This window comes from Lolium perenne, chromosome 7 (genome assembly GCF_019359855.2).
Source record: "Lolium perenne isolate Kyuss_39 chromosome 7, Kyuss_2.0, whole genome shotgun sequence".
Taxonomy (NCBI): domain Eukaryota; kingdom Viridiplantae; phylum Streptophyta; class Magnoliopsida; order Poales; family Poaceae; genus Lolium; species Lolium perenne.
This window is the reverse complement of record NC_067250.2, coordinates 150,264,551-150,288,597: the sequence shown is the minus strand read 5'-3', so window position 1 is coordinate 150,288,597 and position 24,047 is coordinate 150,264,551. Positions and strand designations below refer to the sequence as shown.

Genomic DNA, 24,047 nt, shown 5'->3' with positions numbered 1-24,047 from the left:
TCAACATGCTTATTAATTATTTTCTCTTTTCTTATGCAGGTAATTGCCCAATATGAGCCAACGGAAGGCATCAGCGAGCTCCTTGCTTGATCAGATGCAGCAACGGAAGCCAGGGGGTGCTTCCAGACGGAGTGGAAGACCCATTCTTCCCACCCGGCATTACGAAGAGGCAGACGGAGGATGGGGAGGACGAGGGGGTGGACGAGCTGGAGCACGAGCTGGAGGACTGATATGTCTCCAACGTATCGATAATTTCTTATGTTCCATGCTTGTTTTATAATGATACTCACATGTTTTATACATACTCTTATGTCATATGTATGCATTTTCCGGCACTAACCTATTAACGAGATGCCGAAGAGCCAGTTGTTGTTTTCTGCTGTTTTTGGTTTCAGAAATCCTAGTAAGGAAATATTCTCAGAATTGGACGAAATCAACGCCCAGGGGCTTATTTTTCCACGAAGCTTCCAGAACACCGAAAGGGAACTGAAGTGGGGCGACGAGGCGCCGCCACACTAGGGCGGCGCGGCCCAGAAGGGGCCCGCGCGGCCCTAGCGTGTGGCCCCCTCGTCAGCCCTCCGACTCCGCCCTTCCACCTACTTAAAGTCTTCGTCGATAATAGTTCCAGTACCGAGAGCCACGATACGGAAAACCTTCCAGAGACGCCGCCGCCGCAAATCCCATCTCGGGGGATTCAGGAGATCGCCTCCGGCACCCTGCCGGAGAGGGGAATCATCTCCCGGAGGACTCTTCACCGCCATGGTCGCCTCCGGAGTGATGTGTGAGTAGTTCACCCCTGGACTATGGGTCCATAGCAGTAGCTAGATGGTTGTCTTCTCCTCATTGTGCTATCATTGTTCGATCTTGTGAGCTACCTAACATGATCAAGATCATCTATCTGTAATGCTACATGTTGCATTTGTTGGGATCCGATGAATATGGAATGCTATGTTATGTTGATTATCAATCTATCATCTATGTGTTGTTTATGATCTTGCATGCTCTCCGTTATTAGTAGAGGCTCTGGCCAAGTCGTTACTTGTAACTCCAAGAGGGAGTATTTATGCTCGATAGTGGGTTCATGCCTCCATTAAATGCAGGACAGGTGATAGAAAGTTCTAAGGTTGTGGATGTGTTGTTGCCACTAGGGATAAAACATCAATGCTATGTCTAAGGATGTATTTGTTGATTACATTACGCACCATACTTAATGCAATTGTCTCGTTGTTTGCAACTTAATATTGGAGGGTTCGGATGATAACACGAAGGTGGACTTTTTAGGCATAGATGCATCTTTGGATAGCGGTCTATGTACTTTGTCGTAATGCCCAATTGAATTCCACAATACTCATCATAACATGTATGTGCATGGTCATGCCCTCTTTATTTGTCAATTGCCCAACTGTAATTTGTTCACCCAACATGCTATTTATCTTATGGGAGAGACACCACTAGTGAACTGTGGACCCCGGTCCATTCTTTACATCGAATACAATCTACTGCAATACTCATTCTACTGTTCTCTGCAAACATCATCATCCACACTATACATCTAATTCTTTGTTACAGCAAGCCGGTGAGATTGACAACCTCACTGTCACGTTGGGGCAAAGTAATTTGGTTGTCTTTGTGCGGGTTCCACGTTGGCGCCGGAATCTGCGGTGTTGCGCCGCACACTACACTCACTTCGCCATCAACCTTCAACGTGCTTCTTGGCTCCTATTGGTTCGATAAACCTTGGTTTCTTGCGAGGGAAACTTATCTTGTTGTACGCATCACACCTTCCACTTGGGGTTCCCAACGATCGCGTCTTTGAACGGAGAGACACACGTCAACTACGCGCAAGCAAGTAAATTTCTGGCGCCGTTGCCGGGGAGATCAAGACACGCTGCAAGGGGAGTCTCCACTTCCAATCTCTTTACTTTGTTTTTGTCTTGCTTTACTTTTATTTACTACTTTGTTTGCTGCACTAAAACAAAACACAAAAAAATTAGTTGCTAGCTTTACTTTATTTGCTATCTTGTTTGCCATATTAAAAACACAAAAAAATTAGTTACTTGCATTTACTTTACTTATTTCATTATGTTTCCTCCTAAGTTCACTCTAAAAGATATATATGTAGGAGAAGGGTCTATAATTGGAAGAGATAATATAGAAGCATTTTTCACCCATGTTAGCATGGATGAAGATTTTGAAGATGTACCATTATTAAAAGCTGCTCCTACTTATGAAAGTGCTTCTGCCTGTTTAGTACACATGTTGGAAACTAGATTTATTAGTCTCAACCCCATGATACAACACATGTTTCTTACACTTTCTGATATGGAGATGGGAGAAAAGAGAGATTTTGTTTTAAAAGTCCTTGTTAGAGAATTTAAAGAGGTAGCTAAAGAAGCTAGAAAAGTTTTAATTAAGCATAAGAGGCTTGGTTTGTTCACTGATTTTAAGAAAACACTTGAAAAGATGGACATGGACAGAATAAGGTACACTAATAATGTTAATGATGGTGGGGAGATTAAAGTACCGATATCTAGTAAGCTCCTAGGAATATATGAAGCTCTAGAAAATAATTATGCTTGGCTTGTCCCTGAGAATTTGTTTGATGAGAATAGCAAGCCTAAGACTAATGAAAAGGGAGCCTCTGAAACTTACATATGCAAAATACAATGCATGGTTGAGAAAACTCCAAACCCCGTTGTCAATGCTTCATCTCTTGATAACACTTGATACACACTTTCTGCGCCTAGCTGAAAGGCGTTAAAGAAAAGCGCTTATGGGAGACAACCCATGATTTTACTTCTGCACTTTTGTTTTATATTTGAGTCTTGGAAGTTGTTACTACTGTAGCAACCTCTCCTTATATTAATTTTGTTGCATTGTTGTGCCAAGTAAAGTCTTTGATAGTAAGGTTCATACTAGATTTGGATTGCTGCGCAGAAACAGATTTCTTGCTGTCACGAATTTGAGCAGTAGGCCCTGTAGGTAACTCAGAAAATTCTGCCAATTTACGTGAGTGATCCTCAGATATGTACGCAACTTTCATTCAATTTTAGCATTTTCATCTGAGCTATTCTGGTGCACCTAAAAAATTCGTCTTTACGGACTGTTTTGTTTTGATAGATTCTGCCTTTTATTTCGCATTGCCTGTTTTGCTATGTTTGATGGATTTCTTTATTCCATTAACTTTCAGTAGCTTTGTGCAATGTCCAGAAGTGTTAAGAATGATTATGTCACCTCTGAACATGTGAATTTTGATTATGCACTAACCCTCTAATGAGTTGTTTTGAGTTTGGTGTGGAGGAAGTTTTCAAGGATCAAGAGAGGAGGATGATACAATATGATCAAGGAGAGTGAAAGCTCTAAGCTTGGGGATGCCCCGGTGGTTCATTCCTGCATATTTCAAGAAGACTCAAGCATCTAAGCTTGGGGATGCCCAAGGCATCCCCTTCTTCATCGACAACACTATCAGGTTCCTCTAGTGAAACTATATTTTTATTCCGTCACATCTTATGTGCTTTACTTGGAGCATCTGTATGATTTTATTTTTGTTTTGTTTGAATAAAGTTGGATCCTAGCATTCATTGTGTGGGAGAGAGACACGCTCCGCTGTTGCATATGGACAAATATGTCCTTAGGCTTTACTCATAATGTTCATGGCGAAGGTTGAAACTGCTTTGTTAAATTGTTATATGGTTGGAAACGGGAAATGCTATATGTGGTAATTGGTATAATATCTTGAATAATGTGATACTTGGAAATTGTTGTGCTCATGTTTAAGCTCTTTCATCATATACTTTGCACCTATTAATGAAGAAATACATAGAGCTTGCTAAATTTGGTTTGCATGATTGGTCTCTCTAAGGTCTAGATATTTTCTAGTAAAGTGTTTGAACAACAAGGAAGACAATGTAGAGTCTTATAATGCTTGCAATATGTTCTTATGTAAGTTTTGTTGTACTAGTTCATACTTGTGTTTGCTTCAAACAACCTTGCTAGCCTAAGCCTTGTATTGAGAGGGATTACTTCTCATGCATCCAAAATCCTTGAGCCAAAAACTATGCCATTTGTGTCCACCATACCTACCTACTACATGGTATTTCTCCGCCATTCCAAAGTAAATTGCTCGAGTGCTACCTTTAAATTTCCATTCTTCGCCTTTGCAATATATAGCTCATGGGACAAATAGCCTAAAAACTATAGTGGTATTGAATATGTACTTATGCATCTTATCTCTTATAAGTTGCTTGTTGAGCGATAACCATGTTCCTGGGGACGCCATCAACTACCCTTTGTTGAATATCATGTGAGTTGCTATGCATGTTCGTCTTTTCTGAAGTAAGGGCGATTTACCATGAGTTGAATGGTTTGAGTATGCATATTGTTAGAGAAGAGCATTGGGCCGCTAACTAAAGTCATGATCCATGGTGGAAGTTTCAGTTTTGGACAACTATCCTCAATCTCTTATGAGAATATTATTTGTTGTTGAATGCTTATGCATTAAAGAGGAGTCCATTATCTATTGTCTATGTTGTACCGGTATGGATGTCTAAGTTGAGAATAATCAAAAGCGAGAAATCCAATGCGAGCTTTCTCCTTAGACCTTTGTACAGGCGGCATAGAGGTACCACTTTGCGACACTTGGTTAAAACATATGTATTGCGATGATAATCCAGTTAATCCGAGCTAATTAGGACAAGGTGCGGGCACTATTGGTAATCTATGCATGAGGCTTGCAACTTGTAGGATATAATTTACATAATGCATATGCTTTATTACTACCGTTGACAAAATTGTTTCTTGTTTTCAAAATAAAAGCTCTAGCACAAACATAGCAATCGATGCTTCCCTCTTCGAAGGGCCATTCTTTTGCTTTTATGTTGAGTCAGTTTACCCACTTCCTCCCATCTCAAGAAGCAAACACTTGTGTTAACTGTGCATTGATTCCCACATACTTGCATATTGCACTTGTTATATTACTTTATGTTGACAATTATCCATGAGATATACATGTTACAAGTTGAAAGCAACCGCTGAAACTTAATCTTCCTTTGTGTTGCTTCAATGCCTTTACTATGAATTTATTGCTTTATGAGTTAACTCTTATGCAAGATTTATTGATGCTTGTCTTGAAAGTACTATTCATGAAAAGTCTTTGTTATATGATTCAATTGTTTACTCATTATATTTACCATTGCTTCAAATTGCTGCATTCATTACATGTGCTTACAATAGTATGATCAAGATTATGATAGCATATCACTTCAGAAATTATCTTTGTTATCGTTTACCTACTCGGGACGAGTAGGAACTAAGCTTGGGGATGCTGATACGTCTCCAACGTATCGATAATTTCTTATGTTCCATGCTTGTTTTATGATGATACTCACATGTTTTATACATACTTTATGTCATATTTATGCATTTTCCGGCACTAACCTATTAACGAGATGCCGAAGAGCCAGTTGCTGTTTTCTGCTGTTTTTGGTTTCAGAAATCCTAGTAAGGAAATATTCTCGGAATTGGACGAAATCAACGCCCAGGGGCTTATTTTTCCACGAAGCTTCCAGAACACCGAAAGGGAACCCGCGCGGCCCTAGCGTGTGGCCCCCTCGTCAGCCCTCCGACTCCGCCCTTCCGCCTACTTAAAGTCTTCGTCGATAATAGTTCCAGTAACGAGAGCCACGATACGGAAAACCTTCCAGAGACGCCGCCGCCGCCAATCCCATCTCGGGGGATTCAGGAGATCGCCTCCGGCACCCTGCCGGAGAGGGGAATCATCTCCCGGAGGACTCTTCACCGCCATGGTCGCCTCGGGAGTGATGTGTGAGTAGTTCACCCCTGGACTATGGGTCCATATCAGTAGCTAGATGGTTGTCTTCTCCTAATTGTGCTATCATTGTTGGATCTTGTGAGCTGCCTAATATGATCAAGATCATCTATTTGTAACGCTACATGTTGCGTTTGTTGGGATCCGATGAATATGGAATGCTATGTTATGTTGATTATCAATCTATCATCTATGTGTTGTTTATGATCTTGCATGCTCTCCGTTATTAGTAGAAGCTCTGGCCAAGTCGTTACTTGTAACTCCAAGAGGGAGTATTTATGCTCGATAGTGGGTTCATGCCTCCATTAAATCTAGGACAGTGACAGAAAGTTCTAAGGTTGTGGATGTGCTGTTGCCACTAGGGATAAAACATCAATGCTATGTCTAAGGATGTATTTGTTGATTACATTACGCACCATACTTAATGCAATTGTCTGTTGTTTGCAACTTAATACTGGAGGGGGGTCGGATGATAACCTGAAGGTGGACTTTTTAGGCATAGATGCATGCTGGATAGCGGTCTATGTACTTTGTCGTAATGCCCAATTGAATTCCACAATACTCATCATAACATGTATGTGCATGGTCATGCCCTCTTTATTTGTCAATTGCCCAACTGTAATTTGTTCACCCAACATGCTATTTATCTTATGGGAGAGACACCACTAGTGAACTGTGGACCCCGGTCCATTCTTTACATCGAATACAATCTACTGCAATACTCGTTCTACTTTTCTCTGCAAACATCATCATCCACACTATACATCTAATCCTTTGTTACAGCAAGCTAGTGAGATTGACAACCTCACTTTCATGTTGGGGCAAAGTAATTTGGTTGTGCTGTGCAGGTTCCACGTTGGCGCCGGAATCCCTGGTGTTGCGCCGCACTACACTCCGCCGCCATCAACCTTCAACGTGCTTCTTGGCTCCTACTGGTTCGATAAACCTTGGTTTCTTACTGAGGGAAACTTACTGTTGTACGCATCACACCTTCCACTTGGGGTTCCCAACGGTCGCGTGCTGAACGGAGAGACACACGTCAACTACGCGCAAGCAAGGACGAGGGGGAGGACGAGCTGGAGGACGAGGGGGGACGTGGAGGACGAGGGGGGATGCACAACTCCTTCTAGCCGACATTCCCTCTGCTTCTGGCTCAGTGGCTTCCCGGTCTATGGACGAGGACGAGGACACTAGGGAGGAGGAGGAGGAGACTAGGGAGGAGGAGGAGACAGAGGAGGAGGAGACTAGGGACGAGGAGGCTTCGATGGAGATGGCTCCGAAGAAGTTGCGGATTCGTGGGGAAGCGCAGGTTCCCGATGAGAGTAAGGAACCTGTTACGGAGGATGACAAGTGGCTCCTTGTGCTAGGAAAGATAGAGTAAGTAGTAAGGTGATTTCATTTTGGTTATGACACTTAGCATTTTTTAATGTTTGATAATTTTGTGCAAAAATTTCACATATACGGGGAAGATCCGCGTGCCAGGGAGCCTGATTGGAGCTGCTATTAGGAAGTACTTGTAGGGATTCGTTGCATAGAAAACAAAAAATTTCCTACCGCGAGAACGCAATCCAAGCCAAGATGCAATCTAGAAGACGGGAGCAACGAGGGGATGATCGAGACTCACCCTTGAAGATTTCCAAAGCCTACAAGAGTAGGCTCTTGTTGCTGCGGTAGACGATCACTTGCCGCTTGCAAAAGCGCGTAGAAGATCTTGATCACGGTGCCACGATGGGGCAGCACCTCCGTACTCGGTCACACGTTCGGTGTTGATGAAGACGATGTCCTTCTCCCCGTTCCAGCGGTCAGCGGAAGTAGTAGCTCCTCCTTGAATCCGGCAGCACGACGGCGTGGTGGCGGTGGCGATGGAGAACTCCGGCGGAGCTTTGCTAAGCGTTGCGGGAGAGGTGGAGGAGAGGGGGCAGCTAGGGTTTGGGAGAGGGGGTGGCCGGCCACTATGGGGTGCGGCCAGCTTGAGGGCTTGTGGTGGCCGGCCCCCTCCCCTATGCCCCTCATTATATAGGTGGAACCCCCAAGTGTTGGACTACAAGTCTTCGAATAAGACCCCAACCCAAAACCTTCCATGTAGTAGGGAAACCTACCCAAGGTGGGACTCCCACCCAAGTGGGATTCCCACCCTTCCATGAGGGGGGTGGCCGGCCCCCTTGGTGGAGTCGACCTTGGACTCCACCCCTCTAGGGTTGGCCGGCCATGGGAGGTGGATTCCCTCCGGGACTCCTCCTTCCTTAGTGATTTCTTCCGGACTTTTCTAGAACCTTCTAGAACCTTCCATAAAATCACCGGATCATTTTCAAACTTATAAAATGACTTCCTATATATGAATCTTATTCTCCGAACCATTCCGGAACTCCTCGTGATGTCCGGGATCCCATCCGAGACTTCGAACAATACTTCGAACTCCATTCCATATTCAAGTTCTACCATTACAACATCAAACCTTAAGTGTGTCACCCTACGGTTCACGAACTATGTGGACATGGGTGAGAACTCTCTCCTACCAATAACCAATAGCGGGATATGGAGATCCATAATGGCTCCCACATATTCAACGATGACTTTAGTGATCGAATGAACCATTCACATACGATACCAATTCCCTTTGTCACACGATATTTTACTTGTCCGAGGTTTGATCATCGGTATCACTCTATACCTTGTTCAACCTCGTCTCCTGACAAGTACTCTTTACTCGTACCGTGGTATGTGGTCTCTTATGAATTTATCCATATGCTTGCATGACATTAGACGACATTCCACCGAGAGGGCCCAGAGTATATCTATCCATCATCGGGATGGACAAATCCCACTGTTGATCCATATGCCTCAACTCATACTTTCCGGATACTTAATCCCACCTTTATAACCACCCATTTAAGCAGTGGCGTTTGATGTAATCAAAGTACCTTTCCGGTATAAGTGATTTACATGATCTCATGGTCATAAGGACTAGGTAACTATGTATCGAAAGCTTATAGCAAATAACTTAATGACGTGATCTTATGCTACGCTTAATTGGGTGTGTCCATTACATCATTCATATAACGACATAACCTTGTTATTAATAACATCCAATGTTCATGATTATGAAACTAATCATCTATTAATCAACAAGCTAGTTAAGAGGCATACTAGGGACTCATTGTTGTTTACATATCACACATGTATCAATGTTTCGGTTAATACAATTATAGCATGGTATATAAACATTTATCATAAACATAAAGATATATAATAACCACTTTTATTATTGCCTCTTGGGCATATCTCCAACTGTCTCCCACTTGCACTAGAGTCAATAATCTAGATTACATTGTAAGGTACCTAACACCCATGGCATTCTGGTGTTGCTCATGCTTTGCCCTAGGGAGAGCTTTAGTCAACGGATCTGCTACATTCAGATCAGTGTGTACTTTGCAAATCTTTACTTCTCCATCTTCGATGTACTCGCGAATCGAGTGATAACGCAGCTTGATATGCTTCAGACTCTTGTGTGACCTTGGTTCTTGTGCATTGGCGATGGCACCCATGTTGTCACAGTAGATGACTAGTGGGTCCAATGCACTAGGAACCACACCGAGCTCTACAATGAACCTCTTCATCCATACAGCTTCTGATGAAGCCTCTGAAGCCGCTATGTACTCTGATTCTGTTGAAGACTTCACCACCGTGCCTTTGCTTGAGCTTGCCCAGCTTACTGCAGCACCATTCAATATAAACACGTACCCAGACTGTGACTTAGAGTCATCAGGATCAGTGTTCCAACTTGCATCGGTGTACTTGTTACAACGAGCTCTTGGTCACCTCCATAATAAAGAAACATATCCTTAGTTCTTTTCAAGTACTTCAGGATATTCTTGACCGCTGTCCAGTGTTCCATTCCTGGATCACTTTGATATCTGCTAGTCAAACTAACAGCATGTGCTATATCCGGTCTAGTACATAGCATGGCATACATGATAGAGCCTACTGCCGAGGCATAGGTGATCTGACTCATCCTTTCTCTTTCTTCTGCCGTAGCCGGACCTTGAGTCTTACTCAAGACCTTGCCTGGTAACATAGGTAAGAACCCTTTCTTACTTTCGTCCATTCTAAACTTCTTTAGAATCTTGTCCAGGTATGTACTCTGTGATAGCCCTATTAGGCGCCTTGATCTATCTCTATAAATCTTGATGCCTAATATATACGATGCTTCACCAAGGTCTTTCATTGAAAAACTATTATTCAAATAACCTTTTACACTGCTTAATAGTTCTATATCATTCCCAATCAATAATATGTCATCCACATATACTATCAGGAACGCTACAGAGCTCCCACTCACTTTCTTGTAATTACAGGCCTCTCCATGACACTGTATAAACCCGAAGTCTTTGATCACTTTATCAAAGCGTCGGTTCCAACTTCTCGATGCTTGCTTCAGTCCATAAATTGAACGCTGAAGTTTGCATACTTTGTCAGCATTTTTAGGATCGACAAAACCTTTGGGTTGTACCATATACAACTCTTCCTCAATGTCTCCATTAAGGAACGCCGTTTTGACATCCATCTGCCAAATCTCATAATCGAAAAATGCAGCTATTGCTAACAAAATCCTCACAGATTTTAGCTTCGCTACAGGTGAGAAAGTCTCATCGTAGTCAACACCTTGAATTTGTCGGAAACCCTTTGCGACAAGTCGAGCTTTATAGACAGTAATATTACCATCAGCATCTGTTTTTCTCTTGAAGATCCATTTATTCTCGACAGCCTTGCGGCTATCAGGTAAGTCTACCAAAGTCCATACTTTGTTATCATACATGGATCCCATTTCGGATTTCATGGCTTCTTGCCATTTGTTGGAATCTGGGCTCATCGTCGCTTCTTCATACGTCGCAGGGTCTTCATCATTGTTGTCCACAATCATGACATTTAGACAAGGATCATACCAATCAGGAGTGGTACGTTCCCTTGTCAATCTGCGAGGTTCAGTAGCTTACTCGTTCAAAGTTTCATGATCATTATCATTAGCTTCCTCTGTTGCCGGTGTAGGCGGCACATGAACAACTTCCGGTACTGCGCTACTCTGATCAATGAGTAAAGATTCATCAATCTCATCGAGTTCTACTTTTCTTCCAGTCACTTCTTTAGTGAGAAATTCTTTCTCAAGAAAGGTTCCGTTCTTAGCAACAAAGATTTTGCCTTCGGATATGTGATAGAAAGTGTACCCTGTAGTTTCCTTAGGGTATCCTATGAAGACGCATTTCTCCGCTTTGGGTTCTAGCTTGTCCGGTTGTAACTTCTTTACATAGGCTTCGCAACCCCAAACTTTAAGGAACGACAGCTTAGGTTTCTTATTAAACCATAATTCATACGGTGTCGTTTCAACGGATTTTGATGGTGTCCTATTTAAAGTGAATGCAGCTGTCTCTAATGCATAACTCCAAAATGATAACGGCAAATCAGTAAGAGATATCATAGAACGAACCATATCTAAGAGAGTTCGATTATGACGTTCGGACACACCGTTTCGTTGAGGTGTTCCCGGCGGTGTCAATTGTGAAAGTATTCCGCATTTCTTCAAATGCATGCCAAACTCATAACTCAGATATTCACCTCCGCGATCAGATCGTAGAAATTTAATCTTCTTGTTACGTTGATTTTCTACTTCACTTTGAAATTCCTTAAACTTCTCGAAAGTTTCGGATTTATGTTTCATGAAATAGATATACCCATATCTACTCAGATCATCTGTGAATGTTAGAACATAACGATAACCACCGCGCGAGGCTACACTCATTGGTCCGCACACATCGGTATGTATGATTTCCAATAAGTCTGTAGCTCGCTCCATAATACCAGAGAATGGAGTCTTAGTCATTTTTCCCATCAGACATGCTTCGCATCTATCAAGTGACTCAAAGTCAAGTGATTCTAGTAATCCATCGGTATTGAGTTTCTTCATGTGTTTCACTCCAATATGACCAAGACGACAGTGCCACATATAAGTAGAATTATCATTCAATTTAATTCGCTTAGCATCAATGTTATTAATATGTGTATCACTACTATCGAGATCTAATAGAAATAAACCATTCTTTTCTGGTGCTCGACCATAAAAGATATTATTCATAAAAATAGAACAACCTTTATTCTCAGACTTGAATGAATAATCGTCTTGCATTAAACAAGATCCAGATATAATGTTCATGCTCAACGCGGGTACAAAATAACAATTATGTAGGTTTAAAACTAATCCCGAAGGTAGATGTAGAGGAAGTGTGCCGACTGCGATCACATTGACCTTGGATCCATTTCCAACGCGCATCGTCACTTCATCCTTCAATAGTCTTCGTTTATTCTTTAGTTCCTGTTTCGAGTTACAAATAAGAGCAACCGAACCAGTATCAAATACCCAGGTACTAGTACGAGAACCAGTAAGATAAACATCTATAACATGTATATCAGATATACCTTCTTTCTTCTTCTTGACAAGGCCGCTCTTCAGATCAGCCAAATACTTGGAGCAATTACGCTTCCAGTGTCCGTTCTCCTTGCAGTAATAGCACTCAGCATCAGGCTTAGGGCCGTTCTTAGGTTTCACAGGAGGCGTGGCAGCTTTCTTGCCACCCTTCTTGAATTTTCCCTTAGACTTGCCCTGTTTCTTGAAACTGGTGGTCTTGTTGACCATCAACACTTGGTGCTCTTTCTTGATCTCAATCTCAGCAGACTTTAACATGGCGAAGAGTTCAGGTAACTCTTTGTTCATGTTCTGCATATTGTAGTTCATCACAAAGTTCTTGTAACTAGGTGGCAGTGATTGAAGGACATGATTAATCCCCAGTCTGTTAGGAATCACTATTCCCAAGTCACTGAGTTTCTTCGCATTCCCGGTCATGGCGAGCATGTGCTCACTAACGGAGCTGCCTTCTTCCATCATGCAGCTGAAGAAGTGTTTCGATGCTTCATAGCATTCCACGGCCGCATGAGTTTCAAAGATAGCTTTCAGCTCATTGACCAACTCATGAGGATCGTGGTGCTCAAAACGTTTTTGAAGATCGGCTTCCAGACTGCATAGGATGGCACACTGAACTTGAGAGTACCGAGTTTTCCGAGTTGTGTAAACATTCTTTACCTCATCGGTTTCAGTTTCTGCAGGAGGGTCACCTAGCGGTGCATCAAGCACATATTGCAGGTTTCCACCAGCGAGGAAAATCCTCACATGACGGAACCAGTCGGTGAAGTTGCTACCGTTGCTCTTAAGCTTTTCTTTCTCTAGGAACTGGTTAAAATTGATTGGGGACGCCATATCTACAACATATATTTGCAATAGTTTAGACTAAGTTTATGACAAATTGAGTTCAAAATTTTAATTCAACATAATTAAAAATCTAGGTGAACTCCCACTCAAAACAATATCCCTCGAATTGTCTTAGTGATCACACGAACCAAATCCATCACACCTAAGTCCGATCATCACGAGACAAGATGTAATTTCAATGGCGAACACTCAAAGTGTTCATCATATCAATCATATGATTCATGCTCTACCTTTCGGTATCACGTGTTCCGAGACCATGTCTGTACATGCTAGGCTCATCAAGGCCACCTTAGTATCCGCGTGTGCAAAACTGGCTTGCACCCGTTGTATGCACTTGTTGAATCTATCATACCCGATCATCACGAGATGTTTCGAAACGACAAGTGTTAGTAACGGTGCTACTAAGGATGAACACTTTATTATCTTGATATTTTAGTGAGAGGGATCATCTTATAATGCTACCGTCGCGATCTAAGCAAAATAAGATGCATAAAAGGATTAACATCACATGCAGTTCATATGTGATATGATATGGCCCTTTTGTCTTTGCGCCTTTGATCTTCATCTCCAAAGCACGGACACGATCTCCATCATCAACGGGCATGATCTCCATCATCGTCGGCGTAGCGTCAAGGTCTATGGCGCCGTCTTCATGGTTGTTCACCTCATGTAGCAACTATTACAACTACTTTGAAATACTACTCAACATGAAATTTAAAGACAACCATAAGGCTCCTGCCGGTTGCCACAATACAATAATGATCATCTCATACATATTCATCATCAGATTATGGCCATATCACATCACCAAACCCTGCAAAAACAAGTTAGACGTCTCTAATTTGGTTTGCATATTTTACGTGGTTTAGGGTTTTCGAGAGAGATCTAATCTACCTACGAACATGAACCACAACGGTGATACTAGTGTTGTCAATAGAAGAGTAAATTGAATCTTCACTATAGTAGGAGAGACAGACACCCGCAAAGCCTCTTATGCAATACAAGTTGCATGTCGAACGAGGAACAAGTCTCATGAACGCGGTCATGTAAAGTTAGTCCGAGCCGCTTCATCCCACTATGCCACAAAGATGCAAAGTACTCAAACTAAAGAAAACATAAGCATCAACGCCCACAAAACCATTGTGTTCTACTCGTGCAACCATCTATGCATAGACACGGCTCTGATACCACTGTAGGGATTCTTGCATAGAAAACAAAAAATTTCCTACCGCGAGAACGCAATCCAAGCCAAGATGCAATCTAGAAGACGGGAGCAACGAGGGGATGATCGAGACTCACCCTTGAAGATTTCCAAAGCCTACAAGAGTAGGCTCTTGTTGCTGCGGTAGATGATCACTTGCCGCTTGCAAAAGCGCGTAGAAGATCTTGATCACGGTGCCACGATCGGGCAGCACCTCCGTACTCGGTCACACGTTCAGTGTTGATGAAGACGACGTCCTTCTCCCCGTTCCAGCGGGCAGCAGAAGTAGTAGCTCCTCCTTGAATCCAGCAGCACGACGGCGTGGTGGCGGTGGCGATGGAGAACTCCGGCGGAGCTTCGCTAAGCGTTGCGGGAGAGGTGGAGGAGAGGGGGCGGCTAGGGTTTGGGAGAGGGGGTGGCCGACCACTATGGGGTGCGGCCAGCTTGAGGGCTTGTAGTGGCCGGCCCCCTCCCCTATGCCCCTCATTATATAGGTGGAACCCCCAAGTGTTGGACTACAAGTCTTCGAATAAGACCCCAACCCAAAACCTTCCATGTAGTAGGGAAACCTACCCAAGGTGGGACTCCCACCCAAGTGGGATTCCCACCCTTCCATGAGGGGGGGTGGCCGGCCCCCTTGGTGGAGTCCACCTTGGACTCCACCCCTCTAGGGTTGGACGGCCATGGGAGGTGGAGTCCCTCCGGGACTCCTCCTTCCTTAGTGATTTCTTCCGGACTTTTCTAGAACCTTCTAGAACCTTCCATAAAATCGCCGAATCATTTTCAAACTTATAAAATGACTTCCTATATATGAATCTTATTCTCCGGACCATTCCGGAACTCCTCGTGATGTCCGGGATCCCATCCGAGACTTTGAACAATACTTCGAACTCCATTCCATATTCAAGTTCTACCATTACAACATCAAACCTTAAGTGTGTCACCCTACGGTTCGCGAACTATGTGGACATGGGTGAGAACTCTCTCCTACCAATAACCAATAGCGAGATCTGGAGATCCATAATGGCTCCCACATATTCAACGATGACTTTAGTGATCGAATGAACCATTCACATACGATACCAATTCCCTTTGTCACACGATATTTTACTTGTCCGAGGTTTGATCATCGGTATCACTCTATACCTTGTTCAACCTCGTCTCCTGACAAGTACTCTTTACTCGTACCGTGGTATGTGGTCTCTTATGAATTTATTCATATGCTTGCAAGACATTAGATGACATTCCACCGAGAGGTTCCAGAGTATATCTATCTGTCATCGGGATGGACAAATCCCACTGTTGATCCATATGCCTCAACTCATACTTTCCGGATACTTAATCCCACCTTTATAACCACCCATTTACGCAGTGGCGTTTGATGTAATCAAAGTACCTTTCCGGTATAAGTGATTTACATGATCTCATGGTCATAAGGACTAGGTAACTATGTATCGAAAGCTTATAGAAAATAACTTAATGACGTGATCTTATGCTACGCTTAATTGGGTGTGTCCATTACATCATTCATATAACGACATAACCTTGTTATTAATAACATCCAATGTTCATGATTATGAAACTAATCATCTATTAATCAACAAGCTAGTTAAGAGGCATACTAGGGACTCATTGTTGTTTACATATCACACATGTATCAATGTTCCGGTTAATACAATTATAGCATGGTATATAAACATTTATCATAAACATAAAGATATATAATAACCACTTTTATTATTGACTCTTGGGCATATCTCCAACAGTACTGGCCGGGGATCTACACTCCGGTCCTTGGGGTGAGTCCAAGCTAGCCTATAGTTGGAAAGACTATGAGATAGCGCCTTACCCGGGATTTACTTCCGCCGCCGACGCCGTGATCAAGAAGTTTTGGGTACGTAATGCATACTCTTTGGGTTTCGTTCATATGTAGTTGATAACCCCACCGCGATAACTCATGCCTCTCACACTTTCTGTTATGCTTGATTGCAGCGCAATTATAGGGTGGCGACTGAGCATAAGGAGAGGGCAGACGTGATCCTCCGTGCCATGTGTCGGAAGTTGACACGGCAGCAGTGGTACAACCAGAGGATCACGTGCATCGGCCACTTCTATGCTGAGCAGGGCGTAAGGTACACAAAGCCTGAGATTGTGCAGGGACTCGCCCCGGCTATGAAGATAGAGGACTTCATGTCGGTAAGTAATTGTCAATGCGATTCTATGTACTGCGGCTAATTTGCAATTATATTGTTTGTTCTTCAAATGAGTTTTGATTTTGCAGGGAAAAATACTGCGAGGAGTACGCCAAGCTCCATCCAGAGGTGGAGGACCCTATGAGCGAGCCGATCGATGAGGTGGCGATGATGCTGGCGGTGTCCGGCCAGCCGCATGGCCGTCCTGCATGCCTTGCTGGGGGTTTCAAGCCTGAGAGGAACTTCACGCAGATCAAGGCTACCCTCCCCTCCGGCAGCTATGGTACCTCCTCGCGGACTACGTGCCGTTCTCGTGCAGAGGTAGATGTAAGTCATCCACATCTCCATCCTCTGTTTTGGCTCTTGTTCCTGAATGACTATGTTGATGAGAAGCATTATTTCTGAAATTGTAGGCTCATCTCGAGGAGGCCTATGCAGCAGCTTATGAGGAGTATCTCGAGAAGGTTAAGGAGCATGACCTTGTGAAAGATACATACTTCCAGTGGTCGAGCAACCAGATGGCGGTAAGTTTCAATCTCTATGGTTGCAAAACATCATAAGTCCCCTTGTTTGAAATTGACATATCTCTCTCCTTTCTTGCAGACTTTGACTCGGTTTATGATGACTGGAGTGCGAAAGGAAACACAGCCAGAGCCACCTCATCCGGGACCGACGCCAGTGTTCCCATCGAAGGAGGAGTTCTATTGCATGTACAAGCGTCAGCGTCAGTTGACCCCGGTAAGTGGCTAACTTGGCTAAGTTGCTAACTTGGTGTTACATGGCTAAGTTGCTAACTCCCTCAAACATGTAGGGATTGGGAGAATCCGGGAATGGTACACCCTTGCACCCCGGTCGTCATTCTCCTGGTGCTTCTGGCCTCCCGCGGCATGGTACTACTTACGGTGGCTCTCGTCGTGGTTCTACCTCCCCGAGCACCGTCGAAGCAACTTTCCCTCGCTTCAACAGCGCCGAGCTGGATGAGTACTACCCTCCGGGTGGTGCACCATCATAGTTGCTACATTGTACTAGCTACATCACACATGCTATATGTGTAGAATGATCTATGTAGGATGACTATATGTACCGTATTGCTTGTGTGCTATATTTGTACTAAATTTTGGATTTGGTGCCATATTTGTGCTATATCTGTGATATATGAGTTATATGTGTGCTATTCATATATTGCCTGCTATTTTATATGCAATTGCTGTGCAAAATGGAGCAAAATCAGGAAATAAAAAAAACTGGCAGCAGCTGTGCCGACGGTGTCACCGTCGGCACAGGGCCATTGCTGTGCCAAATGGCAGGCTCTGTGCCGACGGTGTCACCGTCAGCACAGCTACTGCCGTTCGCGCGTTTTTTCCCAGTTTGAATGGGAGTGGTTTGGCGCCGAATCTGGGAAAAAAAAAAAGGAAAGGTGCCGACGGTGACACCGTCGGCACAGAGTGACAGTTAACGGCTGGGCCGTCACGGCGAGCTGGGCTGCGCCGACGGTGGTACGGCCGACGGCCACCGTCCAGCCGTCGGTGTACCACTGTGCCGATGGTGCCGTCCTGTACCGACGGTGGATGTGCCGCCCCCGACGCGAAATGTGCCGACGGCGAGACGCCGACGGTCACCGTCGGCAGAGCCGGTGCCGACGGTGTATTAGCCCGTGCCGACGGTGCGGGGCCGTTGGCCCACGGCGTGTCTCCCGTAGTGAGAGGGAGCATACGCACCCGGGAGCGGAATTGAATTTCCGTACTATATAGTAGAAAGATCCCTACCACATGAGGCACGTCAGAACGAGCTAAATTACTCTCGTTACGTTTACATGCGTGTGTTACTAGACTATCAAAACAAGCCGTCCGGCCACCTCAGGCCCACAGCAGCATGGTGGTCATCGGCGTCGTCTATCTCCCAAGTACCAACCAATAGGAGAACGAGCGTGTAGCTCGGTGGCTGTGGTTGGCGGTGGCTACACAGCCCGCCCGGGATCGATTCCTAGTGGGAGCAATTTTCCGGGTGTCTCACCGGGGCTCTGCCCCAGAATAAAAAATGTTAGTTTCCTCCCGCGGTTCGGTTAGAGGTATTGCAGTGCTTCCCACTGCCACAGGGTTTAACCCTGGAGTTGACTAGGCTCGCGGTTTAGTACGTGTGCTATCTAGCTTGTGCACTAGGGGTGTGTGTGCGTGTGGTGTGCGTGTGGAGTGTGTTAGTGCATAAGTTCAGATACTACAGCTGTACTAAGTTGAGGAAATCTCAAAAAAAAAAAAAAAAAAAAAAAGTACCAACCAATAGTTTTCTCATCCTGATGTCATGGTGTGTCGTGTCTCATGGTAATTTGTTTGGTTTATGGGCTGGCATATTTAGGGGGCTCTACAGACAAGATTCTGTCAGCGTCCTATGAATCTTTGAGGCTAGTTTTGGACTATGAAAATGGTAGATACACACACTACTGTTTTAAACTTGATTGTTTATAACGACATCCTTACAAGACAAGCAGCACCACATCCTTAGTGAATGTTTTGTGCGAACTAAAATGTAATGAGCAGAATGTTCTCATAATTAAGCTCCTCAAATGTTTGACCGTTCAGGCACTTGCAAAGACATATTCTTTTCTTTTTACTGTGAAACCGTAGGGGAAGCCTCTACGGTGTGATTTTCTTTAATTATTTATGCACAAAAGCCATAACAAAATTCAAGAGAGTTACATTAAGGAGGAAAACTATCTTAGCAAAACTATCTTAAATAGCCAGATTAGAATGCACCACCTCTCGATCAATTTGGATACGCATTCTGATAATATTTTACTAGTATTTACTTGCTCAATATTGTAAGATTGTTGTAGATCTTGCAATTTTAAAATATTCAAACTTGGGGCCTTTTTTTCCCAATTCTGAATTTAACTATGATCCAGAATTTAAAAATGGAGAATTTACAAGTTCAGTCTTCAAGCTTTGACACCTCACACTGTGGTACGGTACACCTAGACTAAAAGCCATAAAACTGCTCCAAATTTTGTTTTGATCAAACCAAATGTTGATGGTTTCTCTGACTCCCTGATAAGTAGAATAATATCCGCACGTGCATCCTGATATCCGAATTGCTCGTGATATCCGAGTTGTTGCAGATTTCATGTGTATTTGATATCTTCTTGGTGATAGTATATATAGTCCTTTATCCCCCAAAAAAAGTTGTTTGAGTATCCTCATGGTATCCAAAACACAACCATGACTACCATTTTTTTGTAAGTAATATATTTCTAAAACCAACAAAAATACACGCGCGAGTGGAGAAAAAAGGTTATGCACGTGGATTTGTGACTATCAATTCTTTTAGCAAGATGTTTAATTATAATTCAAGATTTCGAAATCGAATGCTATACATTGAAATTACATACGCTGTTGTTGAGGATTATGAATAGATCGGTGTACTCTTCGCAAAAAAAAAAAATCAAGATGTTGATAACCAAAGTTTTCGAAACCTAACTATCCTTTGAAACGACATATGCTATAGAACTGGAGGGAATATTATAGTTTTCCTGTATTCAGGAGTAGAAATATATTTTCGTGTTGTATGTATTTGATGTTTTCCATGATTCGGCAAACCCTAACGCCACCTCCAACCAAATACATGGTGGCCTCGCCTACCGCCGCTGTCGCCGGCAAGGGCCGCGGTGGCGGTGGGCCCAGAACCGAAGGTACCGGGGGTTTGCATCGTGGAAGCACTTCACTGGTGACGGATGAGGACGGCGCTAGTGTCATTCTTCGTGCGGCGGCGTCCCTGGCCGTGTAGCGGCAGCAACCTTCTCTTCTACACGGCATCCACGAGTGGAGGATTTTGTCTGTTCGCGCAAGATGGGCTAATGCCCGAGGTCGTGTGGCGGCGATGGATTTCCCTTTTGCGCCTGCGCGTGGAGTGGAGGTTGCGGTCGCAGATTGAGGCTCCCGCCTTGATCTTCCATCGGTGCGGCTATCGGTCGCTCGGAGGCACGTGGGAAAGTAGCTCGGTGCATGCTACCGTTCTTGGGCCAGCGCGTGTGCGTGATTCGTGTTAGTTTACCTCCGATTTCGCCGGAGGGGGTCGACTAGCGGGCGGCGGTATGGGGTCCTGCTCTGTGCTTCATAGAATAATGGTGGCAGACAGTTCTTGAATCCCTCTCACACCGTGATGATGAACTGCCTGGCGCTATGTCTTCATTGATCTTGGACGGAATGTCGAGTTCCAGAAGGCTATGTCGGTGAATTCCAAATGGACGACATGCTTAGAGTTTACCAGAGCGGGTGGGTTTCGGTCGCGCGCAACCGTGTTTTTTCTGACCGTTTGGTTTCAGAGGGAGTGTTGTGAAGCTCTGCGGTGTGTTGCTATCGTGTAACATGTCTTAGTTCCACTGTGAAGTCAAACACGGAGAATGACATGGAAGCCGAGAACTAAGGACTAGCAATGGAGGTTTGAATCTTGGTGGTGACGAGATTCGGGCTTGGTGATTTGTGTTTTGGAGCAGCAGCGTTGGCAACTCGGGGCGATAGGAGGAATTCAATGTCTAAACTTGCAGGGTGAAAACCTAAGGTCTAGCCTTAATTGGTTGTATATGGCAATGATCTTGTTATGTGAGTGCAAACTTTATCCGGGGTAAAAACCTATGGGCATTGATCAGGGCAATGACGGCGCTTGTGCACTATTTTCTTCTTGCATCGCTTTTGGAGATGAAGGATTCCTGGTATTGTCTTGGTGGTGTTTGGTCCGCTGTTAAAAGGAATATGTCATCTATTTTGCAACCGTATTGCCAATAGAGCATTGCGTTATTGTAGCTGGGTGTAATTGGTATCTTCACGATTTTAATATATACTCTTTATTGAGAATCAATTTTAATTAGATGTTGATAATTGAAGTTTTAGAAATCGGACGTATACATTGATATTACACGTAATGTTACAAAACTGAAGAGGATAATATTTATTTTACCGATTTCAGGGCTACTATGGTACTCCCATCGATCGAAATTAGATGATTTTTCTTTTTGACGATTAAAAGTAGGAGCTCTGCCATTTCATTTCAGAAATTAGATGATTTAACTTTATCTATATATATGGATGTATCTAGTTAACAAATGCATCTAGGTACATTCATATCTAGATAAAGTGGAATCAAATAATATTGATTCGGAGAGTGAGATTATGCACGACAAGCTAACATACCAAGGGAGGTGGGACGAATCCATTTGCTTAACCAAGACATGTTCAACCGGCTGATCAAGCATCTCAAGGTGGTTCTTTGGATTCCTTTGTCACGGACAAGGTCTAATTTTGTTTTGTAGGGGCAAAGTTTACTTAGAGCCTCCATGCGTGCGTTTGGCTGTATTATTCATCTGCACCAGCGACCGAGCAAGTGACCATGCATGCGTGAGTTCCACACAAAATAGATCGGTGAAAACTAAGGAGCCACGGGTAAAGAAACAAAATTCCCGTCGACAGGTCAGTTTATTTCATCTTGTTGGCACGCCATGCATCCAGACAAAAATACGGAACTTACGTGATTATTTACATGTCGCATTGTTGATTTGATCAGCTTGTTTCTATCTCCCTCACTCGTCCATCGCAGAGGTCAAAACAAGTGCATGGTTTCCATCACAGTCTTCGTAGAAATCACCTCCGAAAATAACTGTCACCGCATTACGGCATCGCTATATATAATAGCGATATCTTTACTCCCACTGCATTCACAAGAATCACCGCCTACCAACACAAATTAGCTTGGTCGATCGAGAGCTACAGACATCAGTCACACACAAAGCAAGTGCGCCATGGGAGAAGCTGCAATTGATGTCGCGGCGTCGTACGACGGCTTCTTCGGTGTGGGCGAGTGCAAGGGCCAAGTGGAGATCGACGGCGAGCAGGTGCCGCTTGTGCTGACACCGGCGAGCCAGGAGGTGAGCGGCAACCACGAGGCGCTGGTGGCGGCGCTGGTGGCCAACCGGGAGTGGGTGGAGGAGAAGGTGGTGACCAACAGCGCCGTGCTGCTGCGCGGCTTCGGCGTGCGCGACGCCGTGGAGTTCGACGCCATCGTGGACACGCTCGGGTGGCCGGACATCCGGTACGTCGGCCCCGCCCCGCGCACCCACATCCACGGCCGCGTCTGGACCGCCAACGAGGGCCCCCTCGAGGAGTTCATCTACTACCACCACGAGATGGTCCTCGTAAGTACACCGGCGCCGCAACTCCATCTCCATCTTGCTTGCTCCACCTCACCACACACATGGTTACCACTGATAGTGTGTTGTTCGTACAGATCAAGGAGTTTCCCGGGAAGGTGATCCTGTTCTGCGAGGTGCCGCCGCCGGAGGGCGGGGAGACGCCGTTCGTGCCGAGCTTCCGTGTGACGGAGCGCGCGCTCAAGGAGTTCCCGGAGATGGTGGAGGAGCTGGACGCCAAGGGTCTACGCTACACCTTCACGGCGCTGAGCAAGGACAACACCAAGTCCATGCGCGGGCGAGGGTGGGAGGACGCCTTCGCCACAACCGACAAGGCCGTCGCCGAGCAGAGGGCCCGTGCGCTGGGTATGGACGTGGAGTGGCTGCCGGAGGAACGCGGCGTGAGGACCATCCTGGGCCCGAGGCAGCTGACGCGCGTGTTCCCGGGCAGGAAGGGGCGGCGGATGTGGTTCAACACGGTGGTGGGGATGCACGGCAAGGAGCTCAGCTCCGCCACGTTCGCCGACGGGTCCGAGATCCCGGCGGACTTCGTGCGGCGGTGCGGCGAGATCATCGAGGAGGAGAGCATCCAGTTCCGGTGGGAGAAGGGCGACGTGCTCATCCTCGACAACCTCGCAACGCTCCACGGCCGCCGGCCGTCGGGGGCGCCCAGGAGGGTCCTCGTCGCCACTTGCAAGTGATGATCTCATGCATGCTCGTCTCGTCATCCATCTCAGTATACTAATTAATTAGTTAATTAAGCTTGTGGTGTGGATGGACCTAAGCTTGGTTAACTAGTTAATCTTCGTTGCTGGCAATGGATGCCACATTTGGCTCCTCTATGATCAGCCGTACGTCCTACTTGCTCCGGGGAAATAAGAGCTGCCTGCGAGTTTGATTAAGTCAGTGTGGACTTAATAGTTTATTACCAGGCAGAGAAGGTTGTGGTGTATTCTCCTTTCATAATAAGAGTATATGTACTACTACTAGTAGTAGTAGTTTTGCATCATGCTGAGTGACATGCACTATATGATATGTAAGTTTTTTATTTTCTTTGAGACAGAAATACTCATGGAGACGTGAACATGCATACCCACTGTTGTGCTTCTTAGACTACTCGACCTCTCATAGTGGGAGTGACAGGTAGTTTTTTTTCGAAAGGGAGAAGCGAGTCCCAGCCTCTGCATTAAAATGATGCATACGACCTTTATTAATTTACTAGGAAAAGTGCCCGTGCGTTGCAGCGGGAATAAAAAGATATCAAATATTAGACTAAAATAGTTGACGCGACCTAAATTTTAGCCAAAATCAATCTTTGTCTAACCTTGGTATCAGTCTTT

The 24,047-nt window shown here is 44.7% G+C and overlaps 1 protein-coding gene across 1 annotated transcript; it reads left to right on the top strand.

Annotated features, from left to right (window-relative positions):
- Positions 1-22,172: 22,172 nt before the first annotated feature.
- LOC127298044 (clavaminate synthase-like protein At3g21360) lies at positions 22,173-23,716 on the top strand. The gene is made up of 2 exons (XM_051328037.2): positions 22,173-22,713; positions 22,806-23,716. The coding sequence occupies exons 1-2, from the start codon at positions 22,321-22,323 to the stop codon at positions 23,406-23,408; spliced, it is 996 nt and encodes a 331-aa protein (XP_051183997.1). The 5' UTR covers positions 22,173-22,320; the 3' UTR covers positions 23,409-23,716.
- Positions 23,717-24,047: the final 331 nt, after the last annotated feature.